The 14049-nt window shown below is 53.7% G+C and overlaps 5 protein-coding genes across 5 annotated transcripts; 3 read left to right on the top strand and 2 right to left on the bottom strand.

The window, feature by feature from the left end:
* Positions 1-1214: 1214 nt before the first annotated feature.
* On the top strand, positions 1215-3014 carry CPAR01_12634 (zinc finger protein Yan; the record flags this gene model as incomplete). The annotated part of the gene is made up of 2 exons (XM_060496889.1): positions 1215-1360; positions 1475-3014. The coding sequence occupies 2 exons, from the start codon at positions 1215-1217 to the stop codon at positions 3012-3014; spliced, it is 1686 nt and encodes a 561-aa protein (XP_060344422.1).
* Positions 3015-3439: 425 nt separating this feature from the next.
* CPAR01_12633 (ribosome biogenesis GTP-binding protein YsxC) lies at positions 3440-5252 on the top strand (the record flags this gene model as incomplete). Its single annotated transcript, XM_060496888.1, has 2 exons — positions 3440-3871; positions 3948-5252. 2 exons carry the CDS (start codon positions 3440-3442, stop codon positions 5250-5252), a joined length of 1737 nt encoding a protein of 578 aa, XP_060344421.1.
* A 336-nt stretch (positions 5253-5588) lies between these two features.
* On the bottom strand, positions 5589-7272 carry CPAR01_12632 (uncharacterized protein; the record flags this gene model as incomplete). Its single annotated transcript, XM_060496887.1, has 2 exons — positions 5589-6466; positions 6516-7272. 2 exons carry the CDS (start codon positions 7270-7272, stop codon positions 5589-5591), a joined length of 1635 nt encoding a protein of 544 aa, XP_060344420.1.
* A 693-nt stretch (positions 7273-7965) lies between these two features.
* On the top strand, positions 7966-9243 carry CPAR01_12631 (SRP40 domain-containing protein; the record flags this gene model as incomplete). The annotated part of the gene is made up of 1 exon (XM_060496886.1): positions 7966-9243. The coding sequence occupies one exon, from the start codon at positions 7966-7968 to the stop codon at positions 9241-9243; it is 1278 nt and encodes a 425-aa protein (XP_060344419.1).
* A 1479-nt stretch (positions 9244-10722) lies between these two features.
* CPAR01_12630 (adenosine/AMP deaminase) lies at positions 10723-12742 on the bottom strand (the record flags this gene model as incomplete). Its single annotated transcript, XM_060496885.1, has 3 exons — positions 10723-10939; positions 11005-11401; positions 11455-12742. The coding sequence occupies 3 exons, from the start codon at positions 12740-12742 to the stop codon at positions 10723-10725; spliced, it is 1902 nt and encodes a 633-aa protein (XP_060344418.1).
* Positions 12743-14049: the final 1307 nt, after the last annotated feature.

Here is a 14049-nt window from a genome sequence, read left to right as displayed (position 1 = left end):
AGGGTACCTACTCTGGGGCCTGCACCTACGAGGACGGATGCCTCGTGGTGTTTCTGACATCAGCCGCAAGGTTGCCGTCTTCATAGTTCAAACGCCCATTCCAGTCTCGGCAAGGTCGGCGGTTTCTGCCTCCGACTTTCCTTCCTTTTTTTTCTGGACCCAGCAGAGGTGCCCGCGCCGCCGTCGCCGCCCGGTTGACCCGCTCGAACCCCTCCATCGTTGTTCATGACGGGCCGATGTTTTGCAGCCAGCGCGTAACGGTGAATTAGTCATTCGATTTTCCATACAGTAACTATTTCTCAGTGTGGCGACGAGTGTTCTTCCAGTAGTCTGCAGCAGTGTGGTGGGTATAATGCAAGTATTTTTCTGGTCCTGTAGTATCTTAGTCAAGATCTTGAGTGTTCCGTCAGGATCATATCCTGGCATGCGTACTTGTTGGGCTTCAACTTTGTTGTTAACCATTCATCGAGATGCTCGAATCGAGGCTTGCATTTGAGGCTTGCATTTGAGGCGCAAGCCCAAGCGCCTATGATTCCCCACGAAGATGTAGGTACTTCCATGATAAAGGCTGTAACTCTAAAAGGCGCGGGACGGCGACACCTTAATCCCAAAACGGTGACAAGTAGACTTGCTGGTGCTTGCGGCGACAGTTTGCCCCCCTAGGTACCCGGTATCCATGCGACCTGCCTCATCTTTCGTGATATGTCAGCCGGCGAGACAGAACAAGACAGAAGCCAAAAAGAAAGCACCAGGCTTCTCAGTCGAGAATCTTTGCAGGTCCGGTGCTTCGGGAAGGAGAGAATTAGTGTACAGGTCCCCACTTGACAGGGCAGCAACTGCCAGGAACTTGCTAAGGTAAGGGAAATCTCGAGGCTTTCCAGTGGTACAACTTCTGAGGGACAGCCCAGCCCAAGGGCCCTAGACTGCAAGTGACGTGCCTATCACGTCCCTCCAAACCCCCGCCTAATCCACTAAAGCCCTTGCGAATTTTCCCTTTTAAAATCATTTTCCCCTCCATCCCGCCAGAGTTTGACGCACTGCACACAGAGGGACGCCCATCTTTTGCTTCCTTCATCTCTCTTTCTTTTGCGCATCCTGCAAATTCACGTTTGCGCGCAACAAACCTCCCTATTCCAAACAATCAAAAATATACTCAAGCAACCTCCGAGACAAAAATCAAGCAAAACCCACCACTTTCGCACACGACATTCACCATGGCGAGCGTCGATGTTGCTGCCCTCGGCGCCGTTCCTGCAAATGGAGGGGCAACGACGGCTTCCCACCCCTACACCTGCAACACCTGCTCTGTTGCCTACCGAAACATCGACCTCCAGCGAGGCCATATGAAGAGCGACTGGCAGTATGTTACTTTCATTTCCCTCCTTCCCAGAATAGTTCCTTCTGTTTTCTAGGCCCGGCTTGTCGTCTTGTTTCCGCTGTGTTCCGCCCAGACCAACTGACATCATCTACACAGCCGATACAACCTCAAGCGCAGAGTCGCCTCCCTTCCTCCTATTGCCTCCGAGGTCTTCAACGAAAAGGTCCTCCAGGCTCGCGCCGTTCAGACCGCTGAGGCAGAGAAGGCTCTCTTCGAACGTTCCTGCGACGCCTGCCAGAAGTCGTACTCGAGCGAGAACGCCTACCAGAACCACTTGACGAGCCAGAAGCACAAGGTCCGTGTCGCTGCTATTGCTAGACGCAAGGGCGGTGTTGCCGATGATGCCAGCTCCGTCATGAGCTCCACCTTCTCTCTTGGTGAGCCTATCGCCGTCGATAAGGAGAGCGAGTTGGATTCCGAGGCCGAAGAGGAATTCACTCAGGTCGTCGAGGGCCTGAAGAAGACCAACATCCACGAGTCCCACGGCGAGCGCCCCTCACCCGTCAAGCGCCCCTCCAACCCCCACCTCTCTGCTCAAGGTCAGCGCGAAGACGTTAACATGAACCGCGACTCCGAATCTGCAACCCCCGTGCAGTCAAAGCCAGAGATCGCTTGGACCATCAAGTCCTGTTTGTTCTGCAACTACGAGTCGCCCAGCGTTTCGCTCAACGCCAACCACATGGAGCGATTCCACGACATGTTCATTCCCGAGAAGCAGTACCTTGTTGATCTGGATGGCTTGCTTCAGCATTTGCAGGAGCGCGTCCACGATGGTCACCAGTGCCTGTACTGCTTCAAGACCAAGAAGACGGCTTTCGCTGTGCAGACTCACATGCGTGACAAGGGCCACTGCAAGATTCCGTACGATACAGAGGAGGTTCAGCTCGACATTGGTGATTTCTACGATTTCCGAAGCACCTACTCTGATGGCGAGGACTCAGACGAGGAAGAGGAAGAGGCCGATGAGAATGGTGGAGCCAAGTTGGGCCTGAAGCGCCCGACGAAGTTGGTTGGGGAGGACGGCGAGGAGGTTGAGGAGGGTGGAGATGATGGCTGGGAGACGGACAGCTCGGCTTCTTCACTTGACTCGGATGAACTGACGGCCTTCACCGCGGACGGCAAGTACGAACAATTCGAGCGCCTCGACAAGCACCCTCATCACTCTACCAACGATCCGCGTGCCCGCCACCAGGCCGATGGCTGGCACTCACACGCCCACAAGCACACTCGTGCTGTCTTCTACGACGAGTACGAGCTGCACTTGCCCTCTGGCAAGGCAGTCGGTCACCGCTCTCACAACCGATACTTCAGACAGAATCTCCACAACTACCCTACCGAGGAGGAGCGCGCCGAGCGTCTGGCCATTGAGGCTGGTTCTGGCTCGGGCGATGAGATGGATGTTGATGGTAGAGAAGTCGCCACCACCGGCGATCGCAAGACTCGCAACCGTGCCATCGCTCGCAGAGATGCTGCTGGCATGGCTGGTGCGTCTGACAAGCAAAAGCGCGTTGTTAGACAGGAAGAGGTCAGAGGCCGGAGCACCGCCACCCGTCACCAGAAGCGCTACGACTACGGAGTCAGCGAGAAGTTGAACAACCAGAAGAACTTCTACTACCGCTACCAGGCCGGTGGTTGATCAACTCGCCAATCGATTCTGGATGAACAAGGCGTTGGACGGATTGATTTTGTATTTTGCTGAATTACATCGAACCTTCAAGGGAATGGGCATGCATGACGAGCTTTGATGAACCATGCATAGGGAAGGTAGAACAAAAATAGAGGCCATTATTGCCACAAGATCGCAGAGACTTTGAAGTGAGGTGATGTTAGTTGTGACAACTTGTTCGATGTAGGGGTGGCGACGGTGGGGGTTTGGCGATTGACTATGCATATAACGAAACGTCTCTATGCGTTTGTTGCATTATCCTAAGCAAACTCGGACCTTCACACACCTTCCACCATCCCCTGAGCTCTCCCATCCACAAGTATCATTCGGCACCATTGGCAATGAATATCAAATTTTCAGAACAATAATCTGGTTCTCATGTTTGGCTCGTGAAAATGTTCAAACACATATGCAACTGCCGTGCCTTCGCTCAGCGGCCGCTCCTGACGTCGCAGCGATGGATGAGCAGCAGGCCGACTTACAACGCATGGCTACCCCAACCAGATGCTGACGGTTGGTACGATGGGCGGAAACACCCAAGACGACTGGAAGAGTTCGACAACGGGAAGACTCGCGCAAGGGAGGACCAGCGCGTTCGGGCGGATACTAGGCTCTCACCCCCTTCGCGGTCGGGCGGTACACCTGCTAGACGGTCAGGCAGCGACTTCAGCTCAAGAAGCTCTGGTGATGCGTCTCGTAACGAACGTGAACGGGATGAGAGGTTCTCAACATCTTTGTCGAGGAGGAGTCCTCCCCGGCCAAGGAGGTCACACAGAGACGATGGACCGCCGGCACCCAAGAGGAAGGGTGGCGGTTTTGTACTAATGGTGAGTTGAAGCATTATCACTCTTCTTTCCCCAAAAAGGGTTCATACACGGAGGGCCTATACTGATATCCAGTCAGCCGAAACTATCTCAAGAAGAACTGGACAAGATCAGCAAACCCAAGGACGTCTGGGAAGCCAGATCACTCTACTTCGTCCCCCCCAAGAGATCAAAAGAACACCAGAAACCCATCCGGCAACCCAAACCGCCAAAACCCGAACCCTCCCGAAGGAACCGCGACGCAGCAGCCATGATCGCCAGCCCAGACGCCATCAAAGCAGCAATCTCAATCTCAGAAAAGGACCTCCGCCTAGCGCGGAGACCGCCCCCGCCGCCCCCCGAAATCGAACTCGAGGGCGACGGCGGCAGCCTCGTCGCGGACCCCATCGCCAACGACGACGTCCTCCCGCACGCCCTCGCCGCCCGCTTCTTCCTATCCCCGCCCGCGACGTTCCTATACTCGGCCTTTCGGCTAAAGCACCACCCGCTCAACACCACCACGCCCGAGATCTGCGTCGTCGGCGCCAGCAACTGCGGGAAATCGTCCTTCATTAACGCCCTCACCGGCGCGGCGTCGCTCGCGAAAGTAAGCGATCGCGCGGGCAAGACCGTCTCCATGAACGCGTACGGCGTGGGACCCTTGACAGGCCTTCCTTTCCGGAAACCAGTCGCCTCCCCTTCTTCTTCCTCGTCCGAGGGTGGCGGCGTCACAAAGGAAGAGAAACCAGAACACGGCATCATCCTCGTCGACACCCCCGGCTACGGCTACGCCTCCCACGAAGAATGGGGCCGCGAAATCGTCGAATATATCAACAAGCGTACCATGCTCCGCGGCATCGTCCTCCTCCTATCCTCCGAGAAAAAGGTATCCGAAAAGGACGCGCAAATCGTAAAACTCCTCGCCGACGCCGGCCGCCCCGTGATGCTCGTCTTTACAAAAATGGACAAAGCGCTCTCCCGTAAAGCGCGCGAGGAAGGCGGCATAGCGCAGCGGTTACGCGAGGCGGAGCGCTGCTTCGCGAGGACGGGGTGGGATGGCTGGGTGAAGAGGGTGTACATCACCGCGGCGCGGATGGAGCGCGATAAGAGCTGGAAGGTGGATGAGGGGACACGGAGCGGTGCGGCGGGGATGGCGGGGGTGAGGATGGGGGTTCTAGAGTTGGCAGGTGTGAGGGAGTTTGTTGCGCCTGAGAAGGCTAGCAAGATGGTCGCTCAGCGGAGGGCGGCGCAAAAGTCGCAAAAGACACAGGACAAGGGCGGGGAGGAGGAAGAGGAAAAGAGGCTGGAGCCGGGTAAGGCTTTGGAGAGTGATCCGGCGGCGTGGTCTGGGGACGTGGTTTCGTTTGAGGAGCTGGAGAAGAAGTTTGGGGATTGGAGTTCGTGAGTGGTCAAGGAACCGGGGGCTTTTTGTACGGCCATGTTTGTAGGATAGTGTGATTGAGTTTATTAGAGAAAAGAGATACCCTCTAGAGAGAAATGCAACTCATCGTCAGGCACGCACGGATTGGGCACACAAGCATTTCACTCATAAACTGCGGGAGGCCTTATTGATGAACCAACGCTCCGACAGGTTCCATCATATGGGTATTCTAGCTAAGACAAAATTGCAAAAAGGCCTTCGTCGACCATGAGACATTCCCTGAGAACTCCTTGGTTCCTCCGTTTCAGTATGAAATCTCAAGTGAGTGACACGAAAATGGTGCAGACTGGTTGTCCACTACTACTCCTTCTCCTTCTCCTTTTCCTTGTCTCCCCCCGCCCCTGAGACGGTCGAACGCGCCGTGCCCGGCCTGCTAAGCTGCCGACGAATCTTCTTCGCGTTCTTCGACTCAAACAGACTCTTCACCCTTCTGAGACGCGCCCAACGCTCCTTATCCTTAGCTTCTCTTGACTGTTCGTCCTCATCGCCGGCTGGCTCGGTAGCAGCGCTCGGTGAGTCGTAACCCCCTGGTGTCGAGGGTGCCGCAGCGCCCCTCCGGACCGGCGTTGAAGGCACCGAGGCACCTCTATTATGCCACGTGGACCTGTTCTTCGGCCGGTCCTCGAGCGCTCCGCGAAGGTAAGCGTCATTCTTCAGTACCTGCGTCAGCAACTTCCAAGCCGCCAAGGTCGTGTCTGAGCCGGGCTTCGCGCTGCCTAGACGTTGCGCCACAGGATTTTTCCAAGGGCAGAAGAAACGGTGCTCCTTGACTGGATCAAGATGATCCATTGGCGCGGGAACGAGAATCTCGCCGTCGGCGCTGACCTCCTTACTCTTGAACATCCAAAGGCCCAGACGTCGCAAGCATGTGTGGCAGGATGCCGAATTTGGCACCGCACCGATGCGGGGATTCGTGAGACCCTGCCACCCCATCATTGCCAACGCCAAAGCGACTCTGTTTGGCTCCTTTGGATCCGGAGAGTCCTTGGTCGGCGGTGGGCTTGTGAAGAAGTCTTCCGGCAGCTGGACGAGGACGCTGTCGATGTTGAGACCCTCGGGCAACCTCAAGTTGAATTCGTAGGGAAGGAAGGGTTTCCTTGCACAGAGCTCGTCGTAACGTGTCCGCAAAGCCTCCATACTTATTTTGGCATTGGTTAAAGACAGCCGGAGCAACGAATCTGGGAAAGTTAGGTCTTAGTTCCGTCAATAGGGTCTGTAGATACTTACTATCACACCCCTGTTTTCTCCATAAACATTCCTCCAGATGTGCCGTGACAATAAGATCGGAGTATCTTTCTATTAACGCTTCCTCTGCTTCACCAATCAGTTCTAAGTAGCAACGAGGACTGGCAACCATGAACCTACCGACGTCCGATGCCACAAGGACAGGTACCTCCTTGCCATCAACTTCGCGTTTGTTGAGCTTCACAACGAGCTCCTTATTGCAGAGCGAACACCGTACACGGTCCTTCCCCTGGCATACCCATCCTCGCTTTGCCCATTCAACTTCGTTCACTGCATCGGGTTTCGGTGTCCAGTCTGTAATCTCCTGGAACGATGCTAGTCTCTTCAGGAGCTCGTTTCGGTCGCTGGGTGCAAACTTTGGGGCGTGCTTGATTTCCGTCACGTTGGCAGACCTTGGAACCCACTTCTTCAGAGATACGTTCGAGAAGGTTGTCGTCGCACCTGCCCCGGTAGCACGAATTGAAGGAGAGCTGTTGATCGTAGCGGCGTTCTTCTCGGTCAGTGCTTGCAGGCGCCGACGCTTCAACAAGATATCCTCTTCAATCGACATGCTCGGTTTTACAGAGGTATCGGCCGTTGTGTTCGTGTTTGTAGAATTCGTGTTGGAGGGCTGGAGGGAAGTCGTCGACGGACGAGGGGATTCGGAAGGCAAGCTCGTGGTGTCGTTCGATTTTGTAGAAGCGGATGATCTACCCATACCCTGGATGAGGGCGTTGAACTTTCGTTTGGTAGCATTCATTGTCGCTGCGTGTTTCGATGAAACCGGGGTGGTGGATGTAAGGAAAGATGTCTGATCTGACCTGGCCCCAGGCGCGTAGATCAAAAGACCAGGAGGAAGACGACGACGGACAAGGTCGGTCGGTTTGGGTTCTTGTGAAAGCTCGGGTTTGGTTGTTTAGAGAGGCTGTCACTCAGAGTCCTTCGTCATTTGCGGTATACTGCACCATTAGATGGATTTCCCAGGAAGAGGATGGCGCTCGGTCGCTAGTCGAAGCCTAGACGCCCAGCTTTGCGAAAGTCAACAAACGGCCAGTCGCTGATCGGGCAATGAGCTGGCCACCCCTGTCGCGTGGATGCAAGCGCTAAGGTACGAGGCGTGGCAACGGGTTACCACTGGCGTACCTCAAAATACGGATAAATGCATAGACCAGCTTCATGTATATCGACTGATAAGATAAGAACTTTTCGCAACGGAAGTAAGAGGTCGGGAAGAATGAAAAAAGTTGCGAGCAGGGATCCCGGCACTAAAATTTTGGAGACACCGATCCGCCGGCGCAGAGATCCCACAGAAATTTTCCCAGGTGAGGGAAGACCCAGGACGATTCCATTCTCACCGAGGAATTTGCGACTCGCCGGCTCTTTCCCCCTCCACTTACCTTGTCTTCTTCTTGCCCATTGCGACGGATAAGAGCCATCTTCTGGCACAATACACATGTCTGCGCCTCCATCTTGGCTATTCTCCAACAACTTCACGAAATCCAATAACGCAAGCACCCCTACGGCTTCCGCGACAACGCAACCAGACAAAATGGCCAAGGTCAAGAAGTCCGAGAAGAAGGTCAAGGCTGAAGCCACCTCCACCAAGCAGGCTCCTCCCGCCCAATTGATGGACCTCGTCGACTCCTTCCTCTCCGAGAACGCCTTCACCTCCGCCCACGAGGCCTTCCAGAAACAGCGCGCCAAGAGCGGCTGGAAGCCTTCCAAGAAGGAGGCGGCCCAGACCAGCCTCGTCACCGTCTTCCAGACCTGGCAGACTTCTTCCACCGCTCCCACCACTAGCGAGAGCTCTAGCGACAGCAGCTCGAGCGAGGATGTGGACATGGCCGATGCGGCTGCTGCCGCCGACAGCGACAGCGATAGCAGCTCCAGCTCCAGCTCCAGCTCCAGCTCCGATTCCGACTCCAGCAGCGACAGCGAGAGCGAGGATGAGAAGCCCAAGCCCGAGGCCAAGCAGAGCCTGAAGCGCAAGGCGCCCGAGTCCGACAGCAGCAGCAGTGATAGCAGCAGCAGCAGCGACAGCGACTCCTCCTCAGACGACTCCAGCTCTGAAGACGAGGCCCCCAAGGCCAAGAAGCAGAGGGTCAAGAAGGACGACAGCAGCTCCTCCTCCGACTCCTCATCCGATTCCAGCTCGGACAGCTCCAGCGAATCAGACTCCTCCTCCGACTCAGACTCTTCCGACAGCGACAGCGACTCTGACTCTGACTCTGATGGCTCTGAGGCCGCAAAGGTGCCCCTTCCCGAATCTGGCTCCGACTCCGACTCCTCTTCTTCCTCTTCCGATTCGGACTCCGACTCAGACGCAGACACCAAGAAGAAGGCCAAGAAGGAAAAGGCACCCACCGACAGCGCCTCCCTCTCCTCCGCAACCCTCGAGAAGACCTCCCCCGAGCTCAAGCCCGCGACCTCCACGGCCGCCGACCCGCCTCTGCCCCCCGACCCCATGACCTACCGCGCCAACAACCGCGGCGGCAAGAAGGAGAAGAAGGAGCCCAACAAGCCCTTCTCCCGCATCCCCGACGTCGTCTACGTCGACCCCCGCTTCGCCAGCAACGAGTACGTGCCCAACGACTACTCGCAGCGCGCCCACGAGGACCTCATCGTCACCAAGGGCAAGGGCTTCACCAAGGAGAAGAACAAGAAGAAGCGCGGCGCCTACCGCGGCGGCATGATTGACATTTCTAGCAAGAAGGGCATCAAGTTCGACTGAGGTTCGCTTTTTAGCTTTAGTTTCTTGACGACACATGCATATTCGGTTCTTGGAGTTTGGGATCCCGAAAAAAAGAAGCCAATTTTTGCGTTCTAGTTTTTCGTGGTGAAAGTAAAAAGGGGAGGGCCGGTTTGACTTTGGCATTGTGTTTATTAGTCTGCTTCAGAGAGCTTCAAAGCATGACGGCTGATTTTTCTTCGAGAGGATGGAAAAAGACCAGAGAGGGAAAGAAAGAGCTTGGTACGCGGCATAACCACTAGACTCGAGATCAGCTCCCGCGCAAACGTTTGCCGTGTAGATAGAAAAATCAAGACGTATATTTGACGTTCTTTTCATACCTCTTTCTTTACGGTATCCTGTGCTACTTATGCAAACAATCAGAGTGTCAGTGATCAATAAGTACCGAAAACCTGGAAGTACTTGACTGTGATGTACACCTCCAGGTACCGGATAACAGAGTTCTTTCTGACAGTCGTTGGACCGGTAAAAGTCCCCTCATACAGAATCAGGCTGAGATGTGCGACACAGAGGAGTTCCGGTGGCGCAGTAGGCTAAGATAGGTAAACGAGCAACAGGCTGCAGCTTGATCGATGGCGTGTACTCCGTGCCGTTTGTCCTCACCTCAATCTCAAATTGTTGGGGCCCGGACGGGACGGGACGGGACCTGACCTGGGCTCTGAGTTACCTATCCATCTCACCATTGCCTCCGTCAACCCTTGACAGCAGCTTCTGAAGGGCTCAAAGAGCTTGCTCGTTTCGGGAGGATCAAAGGGCAGGAGGGGTAAAGGTAGGACACGAGAGATATTGGGATGAGATGAGACGAGATGAGATGAACGAGTGGGGAATGGACCAAAAAGAAGAACTGGCCCGGAGCAAGGCTTCGCGGAGGAGAAGTCCCGGTGAAAGTTGGGTTCCGCGGCGGTCGATTTCTTGGCTGGGCGGAGGGGAGGGGGAGGGGGGAAGAGAGGAAGAGAAGGAGGGGGTATCATGTTGGCTGGCTGGTCCACTACCTATCAACTAACCTTAAAAATCCTAATTCTGGGCTGGCAGGCCCCGATCTGAGTGGAAGAGTGAGTTGATATCAATAAATGAAGACTCGGCCGAGATAATCTTTGCAAGTGAAGTGCTTGGACACACCTTTACATGGAAGAAACAAGTTGTGTGGCAAAATACATAATGGAAGAGAAAGAGGAACGGCCCGTCATCGCAGCTGACGCCAAGACTGTTACCATCCACGATGCGGCCCCCAACCTCGTATGAGTTACGCAATAGGCAGAAATCACACATCGAGTCACGTCGACTTGGTCCTTCATTCGTCAGTTTTGTTACAGGTCTGGTAGTGTCCTTTCGATCCTCATAAAGACATTCATCGTTAAATCTTCTAAAAAAATGAATAAAAAACTTTCCCGTATCTGTCCCATGGTATTTCCAGAACAGACCAAAGGAAAGCCGGGCATGTCGGTTGCTCCAGCCGAATTTCTACTCTGGAATCTCTAACGACAAATCCCTGAACTCTTCAAGAATCCATTCCAAGAATAGCTCCCAACGCTTCTCCCATTCCTTCCGCACACTCGCGAGCTCATCTTTTGACATGCAAGAGTGCTCTAGACTCCACTCAATGAGCTGTCGCCAGCCGTGCAAAGTCATGTCCGTCTTACCCACCATCGCTTGATAGAAATCATGTGAAAGAGTTGATCTGTGTGGTCTCTGGTTAGCTTCTTGCTGCCTTATGGCTTGATGCAAAACAGGAGAAAGGCATACCTGAATATTGTTCCGTTATCTGAGTTTAAAGTGCAGTGTACGTTGTTGGCGAGCAAGTTGTACATTGAGTGGCCCGTAATCCGGGGTGTGAGACCAAGCTCCTCGTTGGAGATTGGGCACACCTCAAGGCAGATACCACTTTTCTTCATGTGCTCCATGATATAGGGGTGCCTGGCCAGAGCAAATCCGTGGCCGATGCGCTTTGAGTTGAGCAAGAGCGCATCCACAAGATTGCCGTCCGTGTCGTTGCCAATGTCTGTCGTCTCTCCGCAATGAAAGAGAAACGGAATGTCAACTTTAGGCTGAGATTCCTCACATCTCTTCCGGAAGGCGAGAAATTCTGTAACGAAATGTCGCAGAGGATGACCTTGCGATTCTTCGCCAACCAGATCAAATCCTGTTTTGTCAGTTAGTTGTCTGCTCAAAGTATAGCGGCGTTCAAGGACTTACCAGCTATCCACTGGGGCCATTCCCTCTTGAATTCGAAACACTCGTCGAGCGCAAATGCAACCAGTTCCGTGGTAAAAGACCTAGGAGTGCAGTAGATGACCTTCAGCCCGCCAAAGTAGTCTTTGGTCTCCTTCTGAAAGTTGTCGTATTCTTCTATGATGATTTTCATGATACCCCTATTGTCGATTTGCCTCGTACCGTCATCAGTCCAGAGTTGATTTGTCTGCATGAAATTAGGCCGAATCTCGGCATACTGAATGTTGTCGCGGACGAAATCTTCAAGAATGCCCCGTGTGTATTTCCGGTAGGCACTCTCATAGTTGAAGAGCCCCTTCATCATGCGGGTCCGGCCGTTGAACTTCTCCCATGCTCCCTGAACTGTTTGAAGCGCGTTATGTGCCTCATCTTCGTGAAAGACAAGTTTGCTCGTTAGCCACTCCTCGGCCTTCATGCCGTTATAATGCTCGGGGAACTCTTTGATAAACTCTGAGTATTTCATCATTTGTCGGTGATGATAGTCGGTCTTGAAAAGGTTTCCCTTAACCTCGTCTTCCTTTTCGAGCGGCAAGATGGAAAACTGGATCTCACAACGGTGAAGGTTAGTCTTTGCCGCGCTCGGTGCCAACGACAGATCGCTTTTGATAAACATGCGGGGCATGGTCTCGGCAATGCCCAGCAATACATGAGGCTGTAAGCAGGCGTTGAAATGAATATGAAGGTGTGCTCCCTTTGGCATCTTGACGGCAACTCGGAATAGACTCGTTTGGTTGATTAGATCGACGTTGGATAGGAAATGGTCAGCAGCAAATCGCGCATGTTTCTGACCACCCCATCCTTGCCTCTTTTCAGCCGGTTCATACACGCTCTCATGGTCCTTGACCTTGAGTTTCTGAATGATGGCGTTGGCTTTCCGCTCCTTCTCTGATGCCCGCATCTTTGCGCTAAAATCAAAAGATAGTGTATTCTCGCGGTCCAAGATTTCCTTTCTTTGGTGGAAGTACTCGTCAGGTCCGTCTATTTTTCTGGCGTCGGCCTTATCGAGGGCAGTTTTCCGGCGCATCTTGAAGATGTTATCGATGACTACCTCGTGAGCTTCAATCATTTCCTGGGCCTTGTCCATGTCTGCTTGGTGTCTTTGGTGATGAGCGTGATGGCGTTGATGTCGAAGCTTCCGCAGCCTTTTGGAAGAGAGTCGTGTGATGGTCTTCGCATTGATGTCCCTACTAGCCTGACCATCCTTCTCGCCAGGTGCATCGTCCTTTTCAATGTTTGAGCACAGGCTGCCCATGAGACTATTGACAGAAGTGAATAAAGAGATTATTCTTTGACGTGGTCTTCTGGGTAAACTTTGAATGGCAGAAATGTGGCTACCAGGCAGTGAATCGGCGGTAAGGTACACAAGAAGACCAGGTTGATGTGAATTTGTCGGGATGTTCTATCGCCGTGTTTCGAAGATCCACGATCGCAGGGAGACGAAAGTCAATTTAATTGAATGCGCAAAGCTCCTCGGCAACTCTGGCGATCATCATGGGCCCGTTTTCAATGTCCTTTATTGGAACCTGGGAACTTGGGAAGTGGAAAATGTCCTACCCTGGGTGAGGTAGTGCGATGACAAGCAATGTAGGAAGAAGGTACGTTTGTTTGCGGTACCAACAAGCGCCCGGCTGTACCTTTAGCTTGGAGGTCTCATGCTTGGCCTCAGGTAAGCGCAGCTTTCATGTCAAGCAAGGCGTGAGGAGGTAAGGAAAGTGACATGCGGCGGTTTCCAGCTCAGCTGGAACCATTCAAAGGTGAGCAACAAGCGGTGCTCCCCTCTACGCCTAGATCCTGGACTAGGCAGTGGCAGGCTAGCAACGCTGCGACCCAGAGAGGCGGCACAAGGTAGATGGACGGAGGTAAAAGGTAGGTGAGCTGGGAATGAGTGTGAATGAGGTGGGCTGGGAGGACATGAGGTAAGGGTAGAATGAGGGGCAGGAGGGAGCTGCCTAGGTACCTTTCCAAAATGGACGAGAAAGTCGTACCCAATTTGGCTTAGCTCAACACCAAGCCACATGCGCAGTTCTTCTTCCGACTTGGCCAATGAATGGACCCTTCACAGGCTGACACGCAGGCTTTCTACCTTAGTTTCTACCTCCGCGAAGAAGCTGCCTCCCGATTCCCATCCTTCTTTCGCCTGCTTTTACCCATTTCACTTGGGGCTATTGGGAGACGGCAGGACCAGACTCTCGTTGTTTGGCCAGTCCTTTCTTCCCCTCTATCTGACAGTTTCGTTTGGCATGCGGGGCCTTCCAATTGGCTGTTTCCAACTTTCCGGTCAGGTACAGTTGTTGGAGCTCACGGGATTTCTAAATGCCTTGTCTCACGTGTCACGCACCAGAACCAACAAAGCACTTGCCCATTGCTGCGAACAGGCATTTTGGGAATGCGTCCCGTCATCTCTTACCTCCTCTAGGATCATACTTCACCGGATGAATCATTTTCACCATTGTACCCTTTCAACAAAGCCAACTTGCCTGACCCCTAAGCGAATACGGTGTTCGGGGCCTCTTACTCACTCAAGCTACCAGCTTACCCAAGGAATCGTAGGTACTTGGT

This window comes from Colletotrichum paranaense, assembly GCF_030867605.1.
Source record: "Colletotrichum paranaense strain IMI 384185 chromosome Unknown Scaffold_11.1, whole genome shotgun sequence".
Classification (NCBI taxonomy): Eukaryota; Fungi; Ascomycota; class Sordariomycetes; order Glomerellales; family Glomerellaceae; genus Colletotrichum; species Colletotrichum paranaense.
This window is presented reverse-complemented; position numbering and strand designations above follow the sequence as displayed.